Source organism: Amblyomma mixtum, chromosome 1 (genome assembly GCF_055824585.1).
Source record: "Amblyomma mixtum isolate Tamu chromosome 1, ASM5582458v1, whole genome shotgun sequence".
NCBI classification, from domain to species: domain Eukaryota; kingdom Metazoa; phylum Arthropoda; class Arachnida; order Ixodida; family Ixodidae; genus Amblyomma; species Amblyomma mixtum.
The window spans coordinates 11,504,023-11,531,660 of NC_143012.1; the positions used below are offsets into that span (position 1 = coordinate 11,504,023).

At 43.0% G+C, this 27,638-nt stretch overlaps 2 protein-coding genes across 2 annotated transcripts in view; both read right to left on the reverse strand.

Moving 5' to 3' along the window:
- Positions 1-1,830, reverse strand: part of LOC149365456 (uncharacterized) — a 59,113-nt gene extending 57,283 nt beyond the window's left edge. Inside the window, exon 1 of the mRNA XM_089542707.1 lies at positions 653-1,830. The gene's annotated coding sequence lies outside the window, so the exon portion shown is untranslated. The remainder of the gene's footprint in view (positions 1-652) is intronic.
- Positions 1,831-1,943: 113 nt separating this feature from the next.
- On the reverse strand, positions 1,944-23,569 carry LOC149365457 (uncharacterized). Its single transcript, XM_089542735.1, has 2 exons — positions 21,022-23,569; positions 1,944-4,444 (listed from the first exon to the last, which is right to left on the reverse strand). The coding sequence occupies exons 1-2, from the start codon at positions 21,416-21,418 to the stop codon at positions 3,705-3,707; spliced, it is 1,137 nt and encodes a 378-aa protein (XP_089398861.1). The 5' UTR covers positions 21,419-23,569; the 3' UTR covers positions 1,944-3,704.
- Between the last annotated feature and the right edge of the window lie 4,069 nt (positions 23,570-27,638).

Genomic DNA, 27,638 nt, shown 5'->3' on the forward strand with positions numbered 1-27,638 from the left:
TGTATGCAATATTATCCGTTGTGAATACCTACGCACTGCTTTCTCTTACATATTGAACATTTTGGTTTGCATCCTTACATATATACAATGCTTGTTTAATTACATGTTTGACTTGGACCCATTTACTAGATGTGAGCTAAGGGTGTAAAACGTTTTTTTTTCCCCTTTTGTATTGTACAAGGAACCAAATAAACACTGAATTGAACTGAATGCTTTTGTTACACTTGCCTGCTTACAGGATGCACTTGGGAAAAACAATTACACAAAAAAGATGTCAGCTTCTACAGCATTGAATCAAAGTCAATCTTGCTATGTTAAGAGCAGTTTTTGATTCTTGTAAATAATTATTCAGATACGGTAACTTTCAGACAGACCAAAAATGTCAAAAATGACGCATATTGGAGGCTCAACAGCTTCTAGTCTAACTAACAAAACACACGTATATTTGGCACATCCAGGAACGTGCATCTTTTGTTAAAGGCGCAATGAAAGAGACTTTCCATACAAGTGTGGTGTACCTGGGATATTAACGGACACTGCTTCATGAATATCCTCCAGCAAGAATTTCTTAAATGCATTTGTAGAAGCTAAGTTATATGTAGCCAAATTTTGAATTGCAGTATATCAATGCCTTTCCCTTTTCTCTCCTCACTTTTTCCACGCAGGTCGACGCTCCTCCACCAGTCCCATCGCCGAAGTGCACAGGAATTCGCCGGGTTGCCGAGCTTCCTGACCCCAAGCAAGGCAGCTGGCCTGCCAAGGCCATGGTAGCAGCGTGTTGCCTGAAAGAATCTAGCCAATAGCCGTCGCCTAACAGAACAGAGCCTCCCGTGCGACGGAGGAAGGCATGAACATCGCAGAGTTGCCGGAAAGGACCAGCCAACTTTCAAGTCATTGTGACTCTCTGCTGCGTGTAGAAATGTATTATTAAATGAACAGAGGTTGTGGGACTTTATGTTTTCGTGTGACAAGCATTTGATCGTTGGGTGGCAGGGTTAAACAAATACGAGCTCCAACTCCTGCTTGACAACTTTGCATCGCACAACGTGTTGCTTTCTCTAGCTGTGGTGAAACTGTTCTTGCCACCAAATGCCAAGTGCAAGGTACAGCCACCAGACATGGGCGTCTTTCATGCGCCCAAGGTGTCCTATAACCAGTGCATCATCCAAATCATACTGATACCAATTCAAACACCAGATAGCGATGTTCTGGTTTGGATATCTTTGTTCACTGCAGTGGAAATTATCAAGGCCATGCGGATAGGCCTGACTGTGGAGTGCATCAGGAATTGTCTACGCAAAGCATGCTTTACGGCCTAGCGATAAATAAGAACACTGTTGAACATCTCCATTATTAAACACATGTGGATTTGTAGCAGCGTGCTGTTGATGCACAGAAGGCTGGACATGATTTTACCTGAGATGACTTTGCTGGTGTGCATTACGAAGCTGGCATCACAAAGTCATACACAGATGAAGCCATTGCGCAAAATAAGAGCACTGCCTGGCTGCCAAGAATCTGATGACGAGAAGGCCTACCAGCCACTAGTTGCCTAAAAATCTTTAATGTCGGTTGGCTATATCCTGTTCTTAAAGCAGCTTAACTGTTGGCATTTAGGGCGTCGGCGAAGAACATTAGCATGACCACCCTCGAAGGGCTAGGAAACAGCACTGCTAGTCTCCTTTGATGAAGCCGATGCACATAACAAATGAAATCTACCTCTGAGAAGTATTTGTAAACCCTTCCTTCGTTGCATATATAGAAATAATGTGCACAACTCATATATAGCCAAACCTGTAGGCATCTAATTTACCTTCTACGCCGAATTACACTGGTTTATATGTCTATGATGTGCTTCCACAGCCATCATAAGTCGAGGCAGTTGCCTCACCAAGCTGCCAATAGCCTCTTTCTCTGTGGCTACACCATCCATTTACGCTGTATGGCCGGAAAGAAAATTTTATTGATTTCACCACAAATTCTGAAAATTGCAATACACAGTTACAAGTGAAAAATATTCTCAAACAGCAACCAATTGTGAGCTGACTAGCTTTATGAAAGAGCAAATGTAGTATTGCAGCTCACAACATATAGCTGAATTTCTCAATGCAAAGGGGTAAATGTTCCATCAAACTCTGTTTTCAACAGCTCTAACTCCACAAGCTGTTATAAATTTAAAACATTTTTATGTCAATGGTAACCCGATAAATGCAGTCTCCAAAGCAAGTTCAATAAGTTTGATAAGCACAACATATATGAGGGCTCGCTTTAGGAATGCTTAAATGTCACCAAGCCACTAAGGTAAAAAACAATAAGACATCTGCTGCTGTGGCAGTAATGCAAAACTTTGTTAGGCAATCTACAACACCTTTGTCTAGATTGACAATGCAGAAGGCACAACTTGTAACAAAACTATGCCAAATTTATAGAGATGGCCATTTGACAAAGGCTAACGCACAGTATTGGTGCAGGATAATTTTCTTTCTATTTTTTTTTTAATTTACATAAACAGAACACTCGCGAAACCTGCCAGTAAAAGCGATAGATGCATATTAGTGTCCCTGCCGTGGTCTCCCAATAACATAGTGACGACACAAGCATGAAAAGAGGAATAACTTGGTCAACACATCTCAAGCTAGTTGGTTCTTCATCACAACTCAATACAGCACAAAACTTCACAAGGATGCAGAAAGGGAATACGAGACACAGCACTGTGTCTCGTGTATTCTTTCTGTATCCTTGTGAAGTTTGCACTGTTTTTGCATCAATAAGAGAACGGACTTTACTGGTATTAAACACAAAAAGAACACAGTTTTTTTACACTACTAAGGTAGTGCCAAAAACTCGCCCACAAAAGTGGCACACGCTGTAAAAACCCAACTTTTCCTTCACCCACGTATGCTTTTTCTGGTGGATGGCCAAGAAATCGTCAGCAATGCACACAGCAAACACACGTTAATTAAGTAAATTTGGAAACTCCGGATAATGCCAGTGTAAGTCTATGGTGTCAGATGCCCACAAACCTGGACGCTATAGCTCTCACACCGGTTCATTCGAATGAGCTCCTGAAGGGAGGCTGCATCTAAGAATGGCGTGCAGATGTCAAAACAGTCCCAACAAAACATGAACTGAATGCCGCACAGTTAACAACACACGTCCGACGAGGAGGACCTTTGCATTTTCATGCAGCTCTGCCTCAATGCTCCGGGCAGATTTCACGCAAAAAGGCACTGACTGAAATGTGAAAAATAATCACTGCTGCTCTGTTTTCCCCTCAAAAGCAGGCGACCACTGCCCAATCCTTCACCAAGTATACATGCTGCGATGCAAACAGTTCTTGTTGGTTTTTTTCGAGGATGCTTGATAAATCAAATTTTCTGGGCCCTTGAAATTTGACTTACCAAGCTTTTACTATCTCATACAAACAACTTTTAATCTTATGGCTCTATCAATCTAATAATAATAATCTGTTAATCTAATAGTGATGCCATGTGCACATGCCATGCCAGTCCCAGTCAATCAAAGCATTACCTCGGTATAATCATGCTTCTTATGATCAGGAGAAAGGACCCGAAAAAGTGCTTTCTGCCAGTCTAAATTGAGGACATGTAAAGTTGTATTTTTTGCAACGTGGATAATGTAATCGAGACAGGTAAGCTAGCATTGGCTCTCACATCTAATGTTAGGAAATAGGCACCAAACCTTCATAAAACTGTGGTATTCTGAGAATGTAGTTTGATTTCATGGCGTTTTAAATGGTCCTTTTCCTTGAACGCCACTGAGCAGAACTGACACTGATGTGGTTTTTCCCTCTTGTGGGCTCGCACATGCTTTGCCAGGGCTGCCTTCTGGGCAAAGGCCATGGGGCAAAGCTGGCACTCGTATGGCTTCTCACCCGTGTGGGTGCGAAGGTGATCCACCAGGCTCTTTCTAAATGAGAAGCTGCTCCCGCAGTGGTCACACTTGTGCGGACGCTCTCCCGTGTGGGTACAAAGGTGTGCCACCAGAGTAGTCCTTTGAGCAAAGCTCTTTTCACAGTGGTCACACTGATATGGACGCTCACCCGTGTGAGTACGAATGTGTTTCACCAGGGTGCTCTTGAGAGCAAAGCTGCTCCCACAGTGGTCACACTTGTGTGGCCGCTCACCCGTGTGGGTACGAAGGTGTACTATGAGGTTGTTCTTTTTAGCAAAGCTCCTTCCACAGTGGTCGCACTGGTAGGGATGGTCGCCGATGGGGGTGACAAGGTGAGGCTCTAGGTGGGTTTCCTTTGCAAAGCCCCTGCTGCTGTGGCTGGACTGATACAGCTGCTGGCTGGTGTGTTCACCTTGGTGGTTTCCAACGGCGCCGCAAGGACTTGGCATGGTGAGCTGCATTTGGGTACTGCCATCGTGCAAGTTTTCCCCTGGCGAGACACCATGCTCGGGATCAGCTGTGGCCAGGCCTGCACCAAAAAAGGCGGGGTATTTTAAATGAAATGCGAGACCACACGTGTCACAGCTTTCAGTGGTGAGGCCAGAAACCTATTAATCTAGGAGGCATACAATATTTAAGCTAACATGTTTATTGTCAGGGTAAATGGGTTCATCTTAAAAAGAAAAAAAAAACCAGGTTTCTAGAAAATATCCTACTAACAAATATGCATGCAGTTGGAGGGATGTTCTAGCTTTTGAATTATTATTGCAAGCAATAAGCATACTCTGTAACCAACTTAAAAACTGGAGTTGCTGCGGCAAAGTGCATGTATGATCCCTAGTTTTATGGCTGGGACATTACAAACCTGCCCAATCGTTTTTTATGAATAAATGAATGTGAGTGAGCTTTCACCCTTGACAAAGTACACTTCTAAATACAGAATTCAATCTGTATACTACAATCTAATTACCATGCACACTGAAGGAATGACATTAGGAAAGTGCTGGAGAAACACTGCTGAAGGCCTGGATTCCTTTCTAGAAATGTAGCCAAATGCTCAAAAGTAAGTTCAAGATAAGCTGTCATGAAGGAAAATAACAAAATATTCGGAATATTAGCATTGGCACACAGTATCATCTCAAGTATCATTTCAGAGCGTATGCCTTGCGGGCTACCGTGCTGTTTATTGTACCAACAAAGCAAGTAATTGCACATCAGTTCGCAAGAAAAGGTAAGGAATTAGCTTTTTCTTACAGCGTCAGAAAGAACAAAGCTCCCTGACTAAAATTATCTGCAGGTTGATATTACCAAACTGAGGCATAATGAAGAAATAACGAAAACATATGCACGCACGAGTTCTGAATGTCAACTCAGCAAATTAAAAGAAAACCGATTGTAAAGATAACACTTTTCTACTCAGGCTAGCATAACATGGCCTGGTGTTGTGCAAAAAATAATGACTAATGGAAGAAAGATTACAAACAATTTGTCAGCAGTGTCAAGAACAAAATGCACAGTACTAAATTTAGCACAAATCACAAATACTGCAACACAATGAACCAGACTAGACAATCTTTCAACCCAGCATATGGAATCAGAAGCACATGCAACAAATGCTTCTGTAGACATCAGGTAAAACAGCAGAGGTTAATATACATCCCCAGAATATCTGGCTGCATAAGAAAAATATGAGAAAATTGAAATTCGTCTTTACGAAAGGAAATGACGCAGTAACTGTCTTACATATCTCGGTGGACACTCAAACCGCGCTGGTGAAAGAAGAAATAAAGAAAGAGGAGCCCTAGTGGATACTACTCCTTTCGAGAGCTCAATTTATAAGAAAGTTGCATGAAAAAGCTCAAAGGAAACAATAAGCAGTAAAATAATGAGACAAGGAAATAAAATTAAAGGGTGGGAGACCACAACGAAATCCCAGGACCTAAAGGGCTGGGGCTACAGCACAAAAAGCAAGACCTAGTAAGATGCACAAAATGCACAGCCACACAAGAGGCACTTTTTCTACTGGAGGTGTTTTCCCCTGTGTACTCTGTTAAGAAAAAAGCTATATACAGAACACAGAGAAAAAGTGCAACTTGTACTGTAACGTGCTGGATCACAAGGCTTCCTCATGCTATATCTATGCACAATGACACAAGTGGAATGTTTCACGACATCCTTTGTTCATGTTGCAGTGATGGGTCATGGAAAGTGGCAGCGCAAAAGAAACGGGGACGAAGATGGAGAATCAGTAGGCTGGTAGGTAGGTTCAGTTGGTAGTTCAGCGCTTCTCCTGTCGTGCATGTTTCTTCATCTTTGTGTCCAATTGTTTTATGCTGCCACTTTCCATGTTGAATCCCTGAGTAGCCCACACCAAGATATTAGTCGATGCAATGATGTGGTTGTGCTCTAGGCAGTAACAAGGCTTGCGTCTGACATGTCCCACTTTGTGCACTGCCACCACAATCTGAGATCACCGGATATGCCAGTTCAAGCTGCAATTCCTGGCAGAATGTAGCTTCCAAAGATCCTCCTCCTGGTAGCTTGTGAACTCTTTGACTTGCCGACATTGGTTTTGATGCCTGCAAAATGCAACGGTGCAAACAACTTGCAGAACAAAACCAGCATGGCCACAGTTGAAAAATGAGGCAGAATAATTTGAAACCCTATTCTTTGATATGATAGCCTCCCTTTCTTGTGGTAGATAGTGTTTGTAAACCGTGATGTCGAGAACAAGCTACACAATTAGTACTGTAACTCTGTGCATCTGCGTGGACAAGACTGCCACACTATTTACGTATTTACCCAATTCCAACGCGCACCTTTTTTCGGGGAAAATACGTCTCAAAATCGCATGCGCGTTGGATTCGAGAGAAAACCGAAACTGCCCCATAGCTGCCCATCGTCATCGCCATTATACGCTGTGGGAGCTAACTGCTGGCAAAAATGGGAGCACGTTTGCTCGTCGTTTTCTGCGTCGCAGCAGCCGTTTGCAACCGGTCTAGCGCTTGTCATTGGTCGCGTGGCCAGCGACCACGGACCACGTTCACGGCGACGGTATCCGTGCACTGCCGCGGGCGGACGCCTCATCACTGCCGTTGCACAATCGAGATACGCGGCTCGAAGAATATGTTGATGAAACAACGGTTGTCTGAAACACGCAATTTCGGCGGTAAAGTTCCAAAAACGATGAGAGTCCTTTCTGTTTCGCGGCCGATTCTCTGACAGAGATTACATCGTCCGCAGGCGGGGCACGCCGCGCCGCTGACGAGGTCGTGCATCATGCCGATCTCGCAGGTAACAGCGCTTCCGCGCTCGTTTTTACGCTTGTTTTAGCCGTCGCACATCTTTATCTTTCGCTCAGATGCACTGACGAAGTCATGGATGCTCCGCAAGAAGCTTGAAGGATCCAAATGGTGCATCGCCGTTGCCGCAGTTACGCCTAGCAGCAGACGAACCTCCCGTCACCGGAGCTCTCCGCTTGCGCTTGGGGCGTCTTCCTTTATACTGATGCTTTGTCAGAACTTGCCTGAACGAAAATCTCGTTTCTCGGTCACATCCATAGCGGAGAAAGGAGAAAAACCCGGACAGAAGCGTTGGTTCACGTCTCGGTGGCGGCAGAACGAAATGCGTCCCACCGTGCGGTGGAATGGTCGTAAACAATAGAAGGGCTCCGATCGTACCACGTGATTTGAAGGGCCAGTCGCGACGCTCGACTCGAGCTGGAAACAATCTTTTTTTTTTTCGTATTTTTATCAAGAATGCGCCGCTGCCGAAGTGGCTTCTGGTAGAAGATGGGTAGGCCTACTTACCCGCGAAAATTTAAGAGCGGGCGACGCCGTGGAGCGAAATGCCGCGTTCCCGAAATTCGGTCAAATTTGCACTTTCGCGAGCCAACGCGAGTGCTTTAATTGCATTTTATACTCACTTCGCATTGATTGTCGGCTTCGATTTTTTTAATACATAAAAGAAGAGGCTTGGGCGAATACAAAACGCAAGAAAATACAAAATCGACTTTATCGAAAAAAATCGCGTTTTTTTCACCCGCATCTCTCCTTAAAATATAAAAACGGTTGCAAATTATTTTCATTCGTGGAAGTCACATGCACGTTAGAAGCGGGGCTTGTAGTTTTTTTCACTACCAATATCGGGCGCGCGTTAAAATCGGGGCTTGAAATTTATTTTTTTTTTGGTGCCGTAAATTGGGTGCACGTTGGAATTGGGTAAATACGGTTAGGTTGCGCACAGTGGAAATGACGAGAGAGAATCCGAGACTAAACACCTGAGAGCCAGTAATCTTGTTTTAAAAATACTACCAATAAAATAATACTGCTGATCTCACTGATTCCAAGTGCAATTGCTAGTAGCAGCGCAGCACCGCTGGCAGAATAGTGAGAGTCTGCCTTTCTAAAAACACTCAACATGATAGGAAAGGGACTAGGCAAAGTAAAATTACAGTCTGCCAACTTGCTTTCAAATCTTCGAACTAACCCAAGTAAGTTCTGATTCTTTCAACTTAAAACAGTGGGCAGGGACAGGACACAGTTGAGAAACACACAGACACAGCACTGTGTTTCTGTGTGTTTCTCAACTGTGTCCTGTCCCTGCCCACTGTTTTAAGTTGAAAAATGAACCAACTGGCCCCGCTACTTCCCATGATGCATTTAAGTTCTGATGTCTTATAATAAATGAATCTAGTCTATCCCTAAATGACAAGCTTCGCCAAGAACATGTTTGCCAAATGAATTGTTTTTCTCAGCCGTTAAAGTTATTTAATTCTGCAAATAATCATTCCTCATGTGCAGCATTCCACTGACTGCTCTTCTACTACTCCGTTTTTGCATGCTCATAGCTAAAACATCCGATACGAGGGCATTTGTTGAGCCCAACAGCACTGGTGCTAGATGACATTAGTGAGTGCCGGTTGCTAAAATGATGGCAGAGCAAAGTCAGTGCCTGTGTTGTTTGTTTGCTTACAGGCCCAACTTATCATCATCATCAAACTGACTACGCCTACTGCAGGGCAAAAGACTCTCCCATGTCTCTCCAATTAACCCTGTCCCTTGGCAACTGCAGCCCCTATATCCCAGCAAACTTATTAATATCATCCGCCCAATTAACTTTCTGCCGCCCCCTCCTATGCTGCCGACTTCTGATCCACTCCATCACAATTAAGGACCAACAGTTATCTTGACTTCGCATTACATGCCCTGCCCAAGCCTATTTCTTCCTCTTGATTTCGACTAGGATGTCATTAACCCGCGTTTGTTTCCTCTCCCACTGACCGCTTCCGGTCTCTTAATGTTGCACCTATCATTTTTTCTTTCCATATCTCGCTGCGTTCCCCTTAACTTAAGCTGAACCCTTTTCGTTAGCCTCCACGTTTCTTTCCCGTAGGCGAGTGCCAGTAAGATACAGCTGTTGCATAGTTTTATCTTGCGGGATATTGGTGAACTGCCATTCATGATTACCAGATATATATTCTTAAAGAGACCGACAATTGAACCTGAAGCACCCCACTTTTTCTGCACCGCGGAAGCCTGTCTATGGTGCTCGATTAGAAAACAGTTTTGATAGGAATACTGAAGAAAACTTTTACTGAGAATTTTTCAATCAATGGACACTACTGCTTTATGTGTACTGATGGCGGAAACAATGATCAGTGAGCACAATGGTGATTGCATGCTGGCAAACATGGTCAACTACAAATTAATATAGTTCCAGCTGCCAGACATTAATTACAACTTTAGAGTTCACTGCAGTTTATACACCCAAAGTTGTTGCAGCAGAGTCGTGTATGCCTTATACGGCAACTTTTGAGGAACTTGGTTACCGCTTAAACCAAGAAATTGGTTTATGGTTTATGGGGTTTAACGTCCCAAAGCAAATCAGGCTATGAGGGACATCGTAAAGGAGGGCTCTAGATAAATTCGACCAACTGGGGTTCTCTGAGGGGCACTGACATCGCACATTACACGGACCTCTAGCATTTTGCCTCTTAAGAAATCAACCAAGAAAGTAATAATGCTGGCACCATCTAGTAACAAAGCCTTGAAGATCTTCATCCGTGATGCAGAGAGAGTGTTGCTATTGAAGGGTACACTGGAGATAAGATAAGCTATTATGAAATATGACCAACAATCCTGAAAGAAAAAAAATGCTATGCACATAGCAACAAATGAGTTATATTTTACCGATGTACCAAAAAATAAGTTATTTATATCATTGTGGTCACATGGTGGAATACACCGATATTGCCAAGGTTTCACTGCAGGACAGCACTTCAGTTTGCTTTATGCGTCTTTCAATGCCAGATAAGTATTGTAACTTCCGATTTCTTCGATGCTTCAGTGCCAGATTCTTACTATATACGAGGCAGAATCTCTTCATTTCCACCATAATCTCATGACAGGTTCTGGCCAGTAGCCAATCCTTAAGGCAGGCAGGGGTCTCGCACTTTTGTTGCCGCTGGACATTTTTCACAATGTTTGCACAACTGTTAGTTAGTTAGTTATATTGATTTTAATGGCGCAAAAGCAACTGAGGCTATGATGCGCCAAACACAAGGTTGGAGTTTTTGTTAAAGGTGAAGCTTTTTATACTTAGAGTTTGTTTAAAACGCTGGCTTCCTTGAGAAACCTAAAAATACATGAGATGTCAACCAGTGCACGATCGCCTAAAAGTAACATGGGGTGTAATGGAAGTCTTTCCCTATAAAATGTTGTAAAATATTTCTTTCTTAGTTCTTCTAGTTTGACACATGAAATTAAAATGTGGTTCACTGTGAGTTCGGCACCACACATTTCACAGAGAGGTTTGTTTTGTTTGGCTAGCAGAAAGCTGTGCGTGAGGTGGGTGTGTCCAATGCGGAGCCGACATAAAATAACTTCGGTAAAACGTTCTTGATCCCTACATGATTGCCATTCCCCTAAAGTTGGCTTCACATAATGTAGTTTGTTGTTTACGTGCTCTTGCCATGCAGCCTGCCACTTATTTTTGAGTTTACTGTTGATAAACTTTAAGCAATCCCTGTGCGGTATGTTCACTTGCTTTATTTGGCCATTCCGGGCTTGTGCAGCGCATACATCTGCTTTCTCATTACCTACAATTCCAACATGGCTAGGAACCCAGCAGAATTTAATGTTATGTTTTTGTTTTGTGATTTTAACAATGTTATGTATGATGTTTCCTATTATAAGTTCAGCTGCATTTCTGGAGTGCAGTGCTTTAAGCATACTCAGGGAATAGGTGTAAATGATGCTATTTTTGATATTCTCTTTTACTATTTTTTCTACAGCTACAAAGATGGCATAACCCTCAGCAGTAAAAACTGATGCGCATTCTGGTAGTCGCATTATCTGTTTATTTTTTCCTTGGATTACTGCACTTCCAACGTGACTTTCTATTTTTGATCCATCGGTATAAAATTCAATGTAGGTGTCATACTTTTCTTGTAGTGCAAAGAATTCCTCTAATATGTACTCATTTGGCGTTTGCTTTTTATCTAAATGTGTCATTGTGAGGTCACATACTGAAGGCAGGCTGTACCATGGTGGTAAATGTTCATTCCTTTGTGCAATATTCGGCAGGGCATCTAGTACTGTTAGCTCTTCACATTTATCTTCAAAGCGCAGTAGTAATGGCCTGATAGAATGTGGTTTGTTGATGAATAATCTTTTAGATGGGCACTTGGTGACAATTGGATGGCAGAGATGTTTCGGAAGAGAACGGATTTTTAAGACATATGAGCATGTAAGGGCGATTCTTCGATCCTCAAGAGCGGCTTCATTAGTTTCAACGTAAAGGCTAACTACTGGTGATGTTCTGTATGCTCCAGATGATAGGCGCAGACCAAGATTATGAATGGGGTCTAATCTTTTTAAGTAGGATGCTCTTGCCGAACCATATACTATGCACCCGTAGTCCAGCTTGGAGCGCACCAGAGAGCGATATATTTGTAAAAGGCTTGCTCTATCGGACCCCCACCGCTTCCGTGAGAGAACTTTTAAGATATTGAGGGCTTGAGAAGCTTTCTTTTTAAGGTTGTTAATGTGTGGTAAAAATGAGTTTCTTGTCGAAAGTTAGGCCTAAAAATTTGTGTTCTTGTTTAATTGGTAGCGCAGTGTGATTCAGGTATAGATTGGGATCGACCTGTAGGCCTCGTCGCAATGAAAAATGAACAGGTACTGTTTTTTTAGGAGAAAATTTAAACCCATTTCTGTCTGCCCAAGCACCTAGTTTATTTAGTGTGATTTGTATTTGTCTCTCACAGGTTGATATGCTAGAGGATGTGCATGCTATTTGTAGGTCATCTACATAAACTGAATACATTATGGACTTGGGTATTACTTTAGCTAAGGAATTCATTTTTACTATGAAGAATGTCGTGCTTAGAATGCACCTCTGTGGTACGCCGTTCTATTGGGTGAAAGTCATGGAGAGAGTTGCTCCTAGGCGGACTCGGAATGTGCGGTTAGCCAGGAAGTCGTTCAAGCAGTTCAACATCCTGCCGCGGATACCTAGCCCTGCTAGGTCATGGAGGATGCCGAACTTCCACGTAGTATCGTAGGCCTTCTCCAAGTCGAAGAAGACCCCAATACAGTGCTGCTTGTGGATGAACGCCTCCCGGATGGTGTTTTCCAGACGGACAAGGTGATCTGTGGTCGAGCATGCTTTTTTAAACCCACATTGGTGTGTATCTAATAGTTGCCGAGATTCAAGTATGAAGGTCAATCTAATGTTTATTACACTTTCGAAAGATTTAGCAATGCAGCTGGTGAGGGCTATTGGTCTATAACTGCTAGGACTTGTTGGTGGTTTTCCGGGTTTGAGAAAAGGTATTATGACTGTTTTTTCCACTCGTCAGGTATATTTCCAGTTATCCAGATTTTATTAAAGAATTTTAACAGTGCCTCTACAGCAGCCTCGGAGAGATGTGCAAGCATAGCGTAATGCACGTTGTCTGGTCCTGGTGCTGTCTTTTTTCCAGAAGATAATACTTTATTTAATTCTTGTAGTGTGAGAGGCTGGTTATAATCCTCATGTACACCTGCTCCAGATGGAAATTTTTGTTTTTCAGCTATTGCTTTGTGTTTCTGAAATGTGTTTGTGTAGTTGGATGAGCTTGAGATCTCAGCAAAATGCTCGCCCAGTATGTTGGCCTGTTCTTCTAAAGATGTTTGTGTCCCGGGTGCTGTCAAGAGAGGAAGTGTGAAAGGGGTATGGTCACCAGTAAATTCACGAACTTTTTCCCACATTTTCTTTGATGTTATTGAACTATTTATTGAGGAGATATATTTCTGCCAAGAGGTTTTCTCTGCATTTCTTCGCACATACCGCGCTCTGGCTTTTGCCTTCTTAAAGGTAAGTAAGTTCTCTGCAGTGGGATATCGACGCAGAGCGCTCCAGGCTTTGTTTTGTTGTTTTTTTGCTAATGTGCATTCTTGTGTCCACCACACTTTATGTTTCTTTTGTGCAAGTCCTGTTGTTTGTGGTATAGCGAGTGTTGCGGCCGATATTATGCATTCAGTAAACTTCTCATTAATTTCATCTGTGCTGAGGTGGTCACAAAATTCCTTTTCCAGAGTGGCACTTTTTGTAAAAAGTGACCAGTCGGCGAGTTGAATTTTCCAGCGCCGTGGCCTTGTGGGGATGATTGGAGTGGACGATGAGAGCCTGATGACGGTAGGTAAGTGATCGCTGCCCATGGGGTCATTTAAAACATCCCATTTAAAATCGTTAAAAAGTAATGGTGATGCGAAAGCTAAATCGAGAGAGCTCATTTTTGCTGAGCTTGGACAGCAATATGTGGCTTTTCCCGTATTTAAAAGACAGACATTATTCGAAAGTATAAAATCTTCGACTGTTTGGCCTCTAGGGTCACAGCGTTCGCTTCCCCAAAATGGAGAGTGAGCGTTAAAATCGCCAACTACCAGAAATAGCTCCGGCAGTTCATCGATCCGGCCTTCTAGATCTTGGCATATTAATGTGATGTGTGGGGGAAGATATACAGAACATATTGTAATGGTTTTGTAGCTGATGACGCTAACCACAACCGCCTCAAGTTTTGTTTTCAGTTTGATTTCTTGAGTCGGGACGCCGGTTTGGATGATGATTGCGACGCCTCCCGAGAGTCTATTTGCATGTTCGCAATCACGCCTAAAAGTTGTATAATGTTTTAAGATATTTGAATGTTGTGGACCAAGATTGGTCTCCTGGAGACATAGGGCTAGAGGCATCACTGACCCTAGAATATGAGTCATATCACTGTAGTTCCTCAACATTCCTCTACAGTTCCATTGTATTATGAAAGCCATCTTAGTTTTGTGTTTGTACTGATTGAAAAAACTAGATCAAGTTGTTTATGGCCCTGTGACTCGGGGCCTGTCTCTTTTTGACCGATCCAGGGAGCTCCGCCGACCATCCGACGTGGAAGGCGAGGGGCTGCCCGGGGTCGTGTCCATCACCTTTGCGGAGGCACTAGACGACCGTGCAGAAGGCACATTGATTTTCGAATTTGACCTCGACCTGTGGGAAGAGGTCTTTGGGCCCGCCAACCCGGGGGTCTGCGTCCCCTCCTTTGGGGTAGGCGGAGTAGCGTGAGCTAGTCCACCAGACGGCGCGGATGGCCCCGCCACAGGCTCACTACGTGTGGCCTGGACAGGTGCCGAAGCCTGGTGTGGTGCGCCGCGCCCACGCACCACATCGGCGAAGTTTGTTTTTGCAGTGAAGGAGAATTTGTTTGTTTGAGAGTATTGCCTTCTTGCTTCTTTGAAAGAAATGTTTTGCGTAGTCTTGAGAGTAATGATTTCTTACTCTTTCTTCCAGGACGGACAAGCCCTGGAGTAGGCAGCATGGTCGCCTTCACAGTTTGCACACCGTGGGTTAGCAACACATTCTTCGGATTGGTGGTCCTTCGAAGAGCATTTTGCGCAAGTTTTGCGGCCGCGACAACTCTGTGAGCCGTGGCCAAATCTCTGGCAGTTGAAACATCTGCGTGGGTTGGGAATATACGGTCTTACATTTATTTTCAGGTAGCCTACTTCAATGGATTCAGGCAATGTGCTCATGTTGAATGTCAAGATCAGGTGTTTGGTGTCCATTTCTTTGCCATCCTTCCGGATCTTGATCCGGTGGACATCTATCACTTCTTGGTCAGTAAGTCCTTCGAGCATTTCTTTTTCAGAAAGGTGGACAAAATCTATTTCTGAGATGACGCCTCGTACAGTATTGAGAGACCGATGTGGGGTCACAGAGACAGGGATGTCCCCAATGGATACAATTGTTGCAACTTTTGAGTGTTGTATGCTGTCACGCAGTTCAAGAAGTAAGTCGCCACTGGCCATTTTTGACACCTTGTAGCCAAGGCCTAAGGCATCCGTCAAGCGTTTTGAGACCTGGAATGGGGATATTATTCTTGCTTGCGTTTCTTCTGCTTTGCTATGAATGACGTGAAATTTTGGAAAGGATACTTTTCTTTTTTGAATAAAGTCATCTGCTTCGGTCCGCCCTCTCTTGAGAGAGCAATCAGGTTTTGAAAGGGGGGGAGCCATAAAAAATTGATGTTTTTCAGTCATGGTGCCAGCCACCCACCATGGAGTCCAACAAGGGGACGCGACAGGAACTTGAAAGAAAGTCCTGCCCACGCCAGCTGTACACCTTAACTATAACCTAATATGACTCAACTCAGGGTAGTTGGTCACACACGGTTAACCCTCGCCGCCAGGAAAAAGAGAAAAAAAACGAAGAAGAGAGGAGGATACAGGAAAGTTGTAAGAAAGGAGATAGGACAGTGAAAGATGGAGAAGAGGACAGGAAAAGGCGACTGCCGATTTCCCCCGGTCGGGTCAGGCCGGAGGTGCCGTCTACAGGAAGCTGGGGCCAAAGTGGTGTGTTGCCTCCGCCGAGGGGCCTTAAGGGTCCAAACGCTCGGCATCGGCTCAACCACCAGGATCCCCTTTTCCCCGGACACGGCGATGCCACGCACGGCTCAGCGCGGATGCTCGGGTCCGTGGTGACGCACTGCTCACCATCATCCACCTGCGGGGATGTCCCTGCGGATGCTCGGGTTAACCCCGTGGTGTCGCCACTCACCAACGTCTGCATGCTGCAGACGCCTCCCTGCGGGGAGTTTGCACAATTGCTGCAGTCCTCCTGCTTAAGATAAAAAAAGAAGTTTTAGATCATTAGAATAATAAATGTATTCAAGTTTCAAAGGTATCGGTTACTGACAGCAATAACTGTTGGCACAAGTAGAATCAGTAAAAACGTAGCGCATAAATCAATGCAGAACTATCTAACATGTCTCACTGGTTCGTGCAAAATAAACTACATGTAAATGTAAAAAGAAACAAAATGCATGGTAATCCACTCCCAGTGTAGATTAATCACTTCAAATATTAAAATAAAAATGAAGAACTGTGAACCTGAAAGGGTTGGGTCATTCAAGTACCTTGGCATAATAATAGACAACCACTTGAATCAGCAAGCGCACATCAACTCAGTCTGCACAAAGCCATCATCTCGCTGTCATACACTACTGAAAGGTTGGAATTATTTTGACGAAGAGGTTTCAAGAATGCAATATCTAGCATTCATAAAAACCACTAATCATATTGTATACACACTTGGGGATGGACATACACGTCATTTCGTCAACCACAAAGGCAGCTACAAAAATGAGCATTGCGAATACTTACAACTCCACCTATGACCACTCATGCAAGGTACTGTTTCATAAATTACAGGCATTGCCATTTGGCATACTCTGTGAAAAAATATGACCATTACCAAGAATACTGTCCTCAGAAACAACCATCTTTTCAAAGCATCATTATTCTATACTTCATCCTGCACCACCAGAAATTTGTTGGCGGGCAACAATAATTTTCCAAGAAGATACAGTGTGTTAGGCGATCAGTGGCTTCAATTTAGGGGCACAAAAATATGGAATAGCTTACAATTTTTTGGCACTAGTGAAGATAAATTTTGTGTCCTTGCTTTCTCATGTTTAAGAATAATAACATATTGAATAAGTGTTTCGAGTTATAAAGTGTATTTCCCATGTATATATAGTGCTGTTCCTAAGTTATATTTCTCGAGTATATATAGTGTTATACTTATACTGCACTCATGCATGCACCATTATCCGTTATGGATACCTACGTGCCGCTTCCTCTTACATATTGAATATTTTGTTTACTGACCTTACATATATAAACTGTCTGTTTACACGTTTGACATGGACCCATTTACTAGCCGCTAGCTAAGGGTCCAAATTTTTTTTTTCCTTTTGTATTGTACGAGGAACCATATAAACCTTGAATTGAACTGAATTGAACGTTTCTGTTCGACTCATCTGCTTGCAGCATGCATTAGGAAAAAACAACTACACAAAAAAGATGGCTGTTTCTCCAGCATTAAATCAAATGTCAATCTTGGTATGTTAAGAGTATTTCTTGGTTGTTGTGAATAGTTGTTTAGATCGAGCGCTCTTCAAACAGACCGAAAATGATAAAAATGACGCATATTGGAGGTTTAACAATTTCTAGTCTAATTAACAAAACACACGTATATTTGGCACATTTGAGGGATGTGCATATTTTGTTAAAGGGGCAATGAAAGAGACTCTCAATAAAATTGTGGTGTACCTGGCATATTAACGGACACCACTTCACGAATATCCTTCAGCAAGAATTTTTGAAGAAGCTCAGTTATCTGTAGTCAAATTTTGAATTTCAGCATATCCATTCCTCTCACTTTTTTCCAAGCAGACGTGCGCAGGAATTCGACGGGTTGCAGAGCTTCCTGACCCCAAGCGCCACTGCTGACCTGCCATGGCCATGGTAGCTGTGTGTTGACAGAAAGAATCTAACCAATACCCGTCACCGAACAGAACATAGCCTCCCGTGCAACGGAGGACGGTATGAACATGACACAGTTGCCTGGAAAGGACCAGCCAACTTTCGTTTCATTGTGACTCTCTGCTGTGCGTAGAAATGTATTCTTAAATGTACCGAGGTTATGGGACTTTTTGTTTTCGTGTGACAAGCATTTGCTCGTCGGGTGGCATAATTAAACAAATACGAGCTCCAACTCCTGCTAGATAACCTAGCATCGCAAGACGTGTTGCTTTCTCTAGCTGTGGTGAAAATGTTCCTGCCACCAAATGCCAAGTGCAAGGTACAGCCACTGGGCATGGGCGTCTTTCAAGTGTGAAGGTGTCCTATAATCGGTGCATCATCCAACTCGTACTGACACCACTTCAAACACCAGATAGCGATGTTCTGGTTTAGATATCTCTGCTCATTTCTATGGAAATTACCAAGGCCATGCGGACAGGACTGACTGTACAGTGCTTCAGGAATTGCTTCCGTAAAGCATGCTGTACGGGCTTAACGACGACTGAGAACACTCTTGAACATCTGCATGATTGAATGCACATGAATGTGTAGCAAAGTACTGTTGATGCACAGAAGACTGGACATGATTTCACCTGAGGTGACTTTGCTGGTGTGCATTATGAAGATGGCAACACAATGTCACACACAGATGAAGCCACTGTATGCAAAATAAGTACACTGCCTGGCTGCCAAGAATCTGATGACGAGAAGGCCTACCTGCCACTAGGTACCTAGAAATCTGTAATGTCGATTGGTTATATCCTGTTATTAAAGCAGCTGAACTGTTGTCATTTAGGGCGTCATGGAGGAACGTTAAGTATGACCACCCTTGAAGGCTAGAAAAATGCAGTGATACAGTCTCCTTTGATGAAGCAAAGGCACAGAACGAATGAAATCTGCCTCTGAGGAGTATTTTACAAACCATTCCTTCATTGCATATACAGAAACAATAAGCACACCTCATAACCAAACCCAGAGGCATCTAATTTACCTTCTACGCCAAATGACACTGGTTTATATGCCTATGATGTGCTTTCAGTGCCATCATAAGTCGCGGCAGTTGCCTCACCAAGCTGCCGATAGCCTCTTTCTCGGTGGCTACACGATCCTTTTACGCTGTATGGCTGGAAAGAAAATTTTATTGATCTGACCACAAATTATGAAACTTACAACACATAGTTACAAGTGAAAAATATTCTCAAACAGTTACCACCTGTGAACTGACCAGCACTATGAAAGAGGAGATGTGGTATTCCAGCCCACAAAATATAGCTGAATTTCTCAATGCAAAGGAGTAAATGTTCCATCAAACTCTGTTTTCAACAGCTCCAACTCCACAAGCTGTTATAAATTTAAAATATTTTTATGTAAATGGTCCCCCAACAAATGCTGTCTCCAAAGCAAGTTCAATAAGTTTTGATAAGAAGAACATGTAGAGGACTTACTGTAGGAATGCTTAAATGTCACCAAGCCACTAGGGTAAAATACAAAAGACAACATCTGCTGCTGTGGCAGTAATGCAAATCTCTGTCAGGTAATATACAACATCTTTGTCAAGAATGACAATGCTGAGGTCACAACTTGTAACAAAACTACGCCATATTTATAGACATGGCTATTTGACAAAGCTTAACGCACAGGAATGGTGCAGTAGAACTTTCTTTCTTTCTTAAATTTCAACAAACAGGACACTCACGAAACCTGTAAGCAAAAGAGAGAAATGTATCATATCTGGAGGCTGGGCTTTGTGTTCCTACCGCGGTCTCCCAATAACATAGCCACAACACACGTCTCAAGCTAGTTGTTGTTCACCAGAACACAAAAGAGCACAAAATTTGACAAGGATGCAGAAAGAGAAGACGAGACACAGCGCTGTGTCTCGTCAATTCTTTCTGTTTCCTTGCGAAGTTTGCGCTGCTTTTGCATCAATAAGAGAACAAACTTCACTCGTGGCATTAAACACAAAAAGAAAAGTTTTTTAACACTACTATAAGGAGTTGTAAGCTAGTGCCAAAAACTCGCTACAAAAAGTGGCACAAGCTGTAAAAAAACAAACTTTTAAGAAATCGTCAGTAATGTGCACAGCAAACACTTGTTAATAAAGTTAATTTGGAAACTTTGGATAGCTCAGCACTCACTGACAATGCCAGTGTAAGTCTATAGCGTCAGATGCCCGCTAACCTGGATGCTATAGATCTAGCACCGGATCATTCGAATGGGCTCCTGAAGGGAGGCTGCGTCTAGGAATGGCATGCGGATGTCAGAATAGTGCCAACCAAACATGAATTGAATGCTGCACAGTTAACAACACACGTCCGACGAGGAGACCCTTTCCATTTTCGTGCAGCTCTGCCTCAGTGCTCCCGGCAGATCTCACTCAAAAAGGCATTGACTAAATTGTGAAAAATAATCATTGTTGCTCAGTTTTCACCCCAAAAGCAGGTGAACACTCCCCGATCGTTCATCAAATATATTTGGTATTATGCAAGCAGTTCTTGTTACTTTCCAGGAGATTTGATAAATCAAATTTTTTCTGGTTCCTTGAAATTTGAATTACCGAGCATATACTATATTATACAAACAACTTTTAATCTTATTGCTCAAAAACCTTAATCTAATAAGTGATGCAAAGCGCACATGCCAAGAAAGTCCCAATCAATTTCAGAATTACCTCGGCATGATCATGGTTCTTATGATCAGGAGAAAGGACCTGAAAAAGTGCTTTCTGCCTATCTACATTGACGCCATGTAAAGTTGTACATTTTTTGCAACCTGGATAATGTAATCGAGACAGGTAAGGAAGCAATGGCTCTCACGTTTAATGTTAGGAAATAGGAAACAAAACTTCATAAAACTGTGGTATTCCGCAAGTGTTGTTTGATTTCATGGCGTATTAAATGGTCCTTTTCCTCGAATACCGCTGGGCAGAACTGACACTGAAACGGTCTTTCTCCCTTGTGGGCTAGCGCATGCTTTGCGAGGTCCGCATCCTGGGCAAAGACCATGGGGCAAAGCTGGCAGTTGTATGGCTTCTCACTAATGTGCGTGCGAAGGTGATCCACCAAGCTCGCTCTAAATGAAAAGCTGCTCACGCAATGGTCACATTTGTATGGACGCTCACCCGTGTGGGTAGTACGAAGGTGGTAGACCAAGCTGGTCTTCTGTGCAAAGCTCTTTTCACAGTGGTCACACTGATACGGGCGCTCACCAGTATGGGTACGAAGATGGTTTACAAGGGTGTTCTTGCGAGCAAAGCTGATTCCGCAGTGGTTGCACAGGTATGGACGCTCGCCCGTGTGGGTACGAAGGTGTAATACGAGGTGGTACTTCTGAGCAAAGCTGCTTTCACAGTGGTCGCACTGGTATGGACGCTCGCCCGTGTGGGTACGAATGTGTTCCACCAAGGTGCCCTTTTGCGCAAAGCTTCTTTTGCAGTAGTCACACTGGTAGGGACGGTCGCCGATGTGGGTGAGAAGGTGAGGCTCTATGTGAGTTTCCTTCGTGAAGCCCCTGCTGCATTGGCTGGACTGATACAGCTGCTTGCTCGTGTGTTCACCTTGGTGGCTTCCAACGGTGCTACAAGGACTTGGCACGGTGTGTTGCATATGGGTGCTGCTATCTTGCACGTTTTCCCCAGTGGCAGCACACCATGCCTGGGATCAGCTGTGACCAGGCCTGCACCATGAAATGCGGAGAACTTTCAATGAAATGCGGGACCACATGTGTCACATCTCATTCAGTGGTGTGGCCTGAAACCCATTGATCTAGAAGGGTTGAGATATTTCAGATAACATCATTAATGTCAGTGTCAGTGGTTTGATCATGACAAAAAGAAAAAGAACTCGGCTCTATAGAAAATATCCGACTAATAAATTTGCAACCAGTTAGAGGGATAATGTTCTCACTATTGAATTACTACTGAAAACAATAGCCATACTTTCTAACCATTTTAAAAACGAGCTGCCCTGGCAAAAAACACATACGATCCCTGGCTTTATGGCTGGAATCCTGCAAATTTATTCAAGAGTTTTTCACGAATAAAAGAATGTCAGTGAGCTTTGACCTGTGACAAAGTACACTTCCAGTGACAGCATTCCAGATGTCAAATAATGCTACAGTCATAATTACCATGGACACTGAAGGAAAACGTTTAGGAATTTGTTGGAGAAACACTGCTGAAGAACTAGTTTCATTTCTGGAAATGTAGCCAAATGCTTAATAAAATATTTAAGGTAAGCTGTCATGGAAGAAAATAACAAAGTAATCAGCACTTCTGTTATGGCACACTGCAAGATCTCATGTAACATTTCAGAGTGTAGATTAAAAAACCTGCATATGCTACATATTTTTTCTTTCCAGATTTTAGCAGGTTAAATTTCAACCTCAAATTATATTCAACACGATAGCTAGGCTTGCGAGTTGGTGCTACATTTTCCAAAAAGTAACAGCGCAAGAAACGGGGACGAAGAATAAATAAACCGAGGACAAGCGCTTGTCCTGCTTTTCAACCCTTCGTAACCGTTTTTCACGCTGTTATTTTTTGGAAATCATGTTATATGCGGATAGAGACAATTTTAGGCCAAAATCCGCAGTTGTGGTTTTGTGCCATCAATACCACGCTTCGAATGAGAGGAGGCGCTATCTAATGGTGGTGTAGGTAGGTAGTTTCGATTTCGATGCCACTTCACTATGCTGACCTGACTTCGCGATGCTCAGGATGATAGCATTGCCCATGGGATTGGGACCACGACAGCAGTCTTCAGATGCTTGAAAAGGAAAGTAATCGTTTCTGCCGCAAGCATCGGTACCCTGTCAAGCCCTGCTACATGGTCTGGATGAATTAGGGAGAGCCCGCAGTAACTGTTGCTGGACACGGGCCTCTCCAACCGCTCTGTGCAGTTGCGTTGCAGATGCTTGGGATAGCATTCCTGTGGAGCACTGGTCGTGATTTCGAGAAATCTGGCATATCGAACGTGCTCGACGGTACCGGAGACGTGTTTAATGGGAAGATATCTCTGACAACAACCTTTCCAAGGACAGTACAATCGATGATGACAATCACTAAAGCTCCGACTACGAACACTTCCGAAGTATGCATGCCTGTGCGCCTACACGTATGCTGAAACCAGTCCGCGCATGCCCAAGGTTCAGGACACGAGTAGGTGTTAGTGCAGCGCCCAGTTCGGTATCTGCCAGATACTTGGCGCCCATGCTACATGCGTCGTAACCTGCGCGTTGGCATCCACAAATAATCAGAAGACATTCGGCTTTCGCAACTTTTGGAACATGTACGAGTTGACTGCCTCTCCTTACTCTCATTATACGCGGAAGAAAACTTTTTTTTTACATTTTTTCTATGCCCAAATTATTCCTCGTATTGTATGCGAGCCGAAATTTACACGTGGATTTTTACGGTATGTGTGTGGGTACCTTGTTCCATTTATTGTACCACCAAAGCAAGTAGTTCTAAAGCTTTTATGTAGAAACGATAAGGAAACATTTTTCTACATACAGCTTCAGAAAGAACAAAGCTCCCTGAATAAAATTATGTGCAGGCTAATATTACATAATTCAGGTGTAATGAAGAAATAATGAAAATATATGCATGAGTTCTAAATGCCAAGACAGCAAACTAAAAGAAATACCACAGCAAAGACAACACTTTTGTACTCAGTCTACCATAATGCAGCTCGGTGTTCTGAGAAAATGAGTAATAGAAGTAAGATTACAAACAATTTTCTGTCAGCAGTGTCAATAAAAAATACACAGCACTAAAATCAGCATGGATCACTAATACCACAACACAATGAAGCAGACTAGACAATCTTTCCAACCAGCATATGGAATCAGAAGCACATGCACCAATTGCTTCTGTACACATTAGGTAAAACAGCACAGGTTAATATTTGTCCAGAATATCTGTCTGCACAACAAGAAAAATATGAAGAAAATTGAAATCGGTCTTTGGGAAAGGAAATGAAGCAGTAACTGCTCCACATATCTCAGTGGACACCCGAACGGCACCGTAAGGGAAGGGAGGAAGGTGGGAGTGAAAGAAGAAATGAAGAAAAGTGCCATAGTGGATACTACTGCTTTTGAGAACTCAGTTTATAAAAAAGTTGCATGAAGAAGTGTAAAGGAAACAATAAGCAGTAAAATAACGCGACAAGAAAACTCAAAGGTGGTAGCACCACAATAAAATCCCAAGACCTAAAGGGCTGAGGTTACAACACAAAAAGCAAGATTAGTATGATGCACAAAAATTCCCAGCAACACAACAGGCACTTTTTCTACTGGAGGTTGTTTCCTTGGTGTACTCTTGTTCAGAAAAAAGCTATACATAGAACATACACAAAAAGTGCATCTTGTACTGCAACGTGCTGGATCACAAGGCTTCCTCTGCACTAATGATACACCCATACACAATGTCACATGTGGAATATTTCATGGCATCATTTCTTCATGTTGAAATGATGTGTCACGGAAAGCGGCAGCGCAAAAGAAACAGACGAAGATGAAGAATCAGCAGGCTGGCAGGTAGGTAGGTTCAGTTGGTAGTTCAGTGCTTCTCCTGTCATCCATGTTTCTTCATCTTCGTCCCTGTTTGTTTCGCACTGCCCCTTTCCATGATGAATCCTCGAGTAGCCCACACCATGATATTAGTCGATGCAATGATGTGGTTGTGTTCTAAGCAGTAACAAGGCAGCGTCTGACATGCCCCACTTTGTGCACCGCCACTGCATTCGGAGATCACTGGATATGCCATTTCAAGCTGTCCAGCCTGCAATTCCCGACAGCAGCGGTTTTCAAAATTCTCCTCCTGGTAGCTTGAGTACTCTTTGGGTTCCCAACATTGGTTTCAGTGCCTGCAAAATGCAACGGTGCAAACAATTTGTAGAAAAAAAACACCATGGCCAAAGTTGAAAAACGCGGCAGAATAATTCGAAACCCAATTCTTTGATATGATAGTCTCCCTTTCTTGTGGTAGGTGGCATCTGTAGACCGTGATGTCCAGGAAAGGCTATACAGTTAGTACAGTAACTCTGTGAAACTCTATGGACATGACTGCCGTGCTACTTAGGTCGCGTACAGTGGAAATGATGACAGAAAATCCGAGACTCAACAGCTGAGAGCAGTAATCTTGTTTTAAAGATACCACCAATAAAATAATACCGCTGATCTCACTGATACATAGAAGTGCATTCGCTAGCAGGAGCGCAGCGCCACCGGCAGAATATTGAGAGTCTGCCTTTCTGAAAACACTACAAGGTGATGGGAAAGGGACTGAGGCGAAATAAATGTTCAGCCTGCCGACTTGCTTTCAAATTTTTGAACTAACCCAAGTTCTGATGTCTTATAACAAATGAATTGTTTGTCTGAGTCGTTACAGTTATTTCATTCAGCAAATGATCATCCCCATGTGCAGCAATCCGCTGTCTGCTCTTCTACTATTCCGTTTTTGTATGCTCATAGCTAAAACATCCAATAAGAGGACATTTGTTGAGCACAACAGCACTGGAGCAAGACGACATTAGTGCGTGCCGGTTGCTAAAATGATGGCAGAGAGGGGTCAGCGCCTGTGTTGTGGTTGCTTGCTTACAGGTACCCACTTATCGTCAGCCTGACTACGCCCACTGGAGGGCAAAGGCCTCTCCCATGTCTCTCCAATTAACACCGCCCTTGCCAGGTGCGACCGCTATATCCCAGCAAGCTTATTAATCTCATCCGCTCACCTAATTTTCTTCCGCCCCCTGCTATGCTTGGCATCTCTTGGGATCCACTCCGTCACCCTTAAGGACCAGCAGTTATCTTACCTTCACATTACATGCCCTGCCCAAGCCTATTTCTTCTTATTGATTTCGACCAGGATGTCATTAACCCGCATTTGTTTCCTCATCCACTCTCACCACTTCCGGTCCCTCAACGTTACACCTATCATTTTTCTTTCCATAGCTTGCTGCGTTGTCCTTAACTAAGCTCAGCCCTTTTCGTTATCCTGCATGTTTCTGTCTCGTAGGAGGGTACAGGTGAGACATAGCTGTTGTATACTTCTCTCTTGAGGGATATTGGTAAACTGCCATTCATGATCCCCACTTATATTTATTCTTACAGAGACCGACAACTGAACCTGAAGCACTCCACTTTTTCAGCCCACTTTTTCAGATTTTTCAATCAATGGACACTACTTCTTTATGTGTCCTGATGCCGGAAACTATTGTCAGTGAGCACAATGGTGATTGCATGCTGGCAAACAAGGTCAACTTCGAACTGATATTTCCAGCTGCTAGACATTAATTACAGCTTTACTATGGCTTAGAGGTCATTTCAGTTTATACACCCAAAGTTGTTACAGCAGAGTCGTGTATGCCTTAACGACGGCAACCTTCAAGGAACTTGGTTACCCCTTAAACCAAGAAATTGGTTTATGGGTTATAAGATTTAATGTCCCAATGCAACTCAGGCTATGAGGGTCATCGTATTGGAGGGCTCTAGGTAATATCTACCACCTGGGGTACTAAGGCACTGAAATCGCACAATACACGGGCCTCTAGCATTTCACCTCCTTCGAAATCAACCAAGAAAGTAAAAACGCTGGCACCATCTATAAACTCCACCTCGAAGCTCTTCATCTAAGATGCGAAGAGAGTGTTGCTATTTGTTAGTTATATGGGGTTTTATGGCGCATAAGCAACTATGCCTATCATGCGCCAAACACAAGGTTAGATGATGTTATATTAAGTGTATAGATGTTACATTATATGAGATTTAAAACATTAGCTTTCTTTAGAAACTTACAAACAAGCGAAAACTCGACAAGTGTTTGCTCACCTAAAAGCAATGCGGGATGAAATGGAATGTGTTCATTGTAAAATACAGTAAAAAATTTTTTTCTAAGTTCTTCGAGATGCGAACAAGAAATTAAAATGTGATTAACTGTGAGCTCCTCACCACACATTTCACACACAGGTTTGTCTTTTTTTGTTAATAAGAAGCTATGGGTGATTTGTGTGTGACCTATGCGTAAACGACATAAAATCACCTCGATAAAACGTTCTTTATGACGGCATGATTTCCATTCTTTCAAAATGGGCTTTACAGTATGCAGCTTGTTGTTTCCTTCATTTTCCCAAGAAGCTTGCCATTTGGCTCTTAGTTTGCTATGCACTAACTTCATGTAATCCCTAGGAGCCAAATTCACGTTTTATTTCCATGGTTCTGGCTTGTGCAGCACACACGTCGGCTCTCTCATTATCCCTAATGCCAACGTGACTGGGAACCCAGCAGAATTTTATAACACGTTTTTGTGTTGTGGCCTTTACTATATTGTGTATGATGCTTCCTATCAGTGGCTCCGTGGCATTTTTGGAGTTTAATGCTCTAAGGACGATCAGTGAATCTGTATAAATGATGCTGTTTTTGATGTTTTCATTTGTTATTTTTTGTACCGCAACACAAATGGCATAATACTCAGCGGTGAAAACTGTAGCACATGAGGGCAGTCGTACTGCATTTTTATTTTTTCCTTGTATTACTGCGCTTCCTACATGAGCTTGAGTTTTTGACCCATCAGTATAAAATGCAGTATAATTTCTGTATTTTTCTTGTAGTGCTAGATATTCTTGTATTATATGGTCATGTGGTGTACAGGTCTTCCTAAGGCGTGTTAGTGTGACGTCACACACTGTGGGGAGAGTGTACCACGGTGGTAGCGCTTTGTGTCCTGGGGAAATACTTTTAATTTCATTTAGCATGTTCAGAGCTGGGCATTTTTCTTCGAAGCGCAACAGCAACGGCTTAACTGCGTGAGGCTTGTTGTTGAAGAGT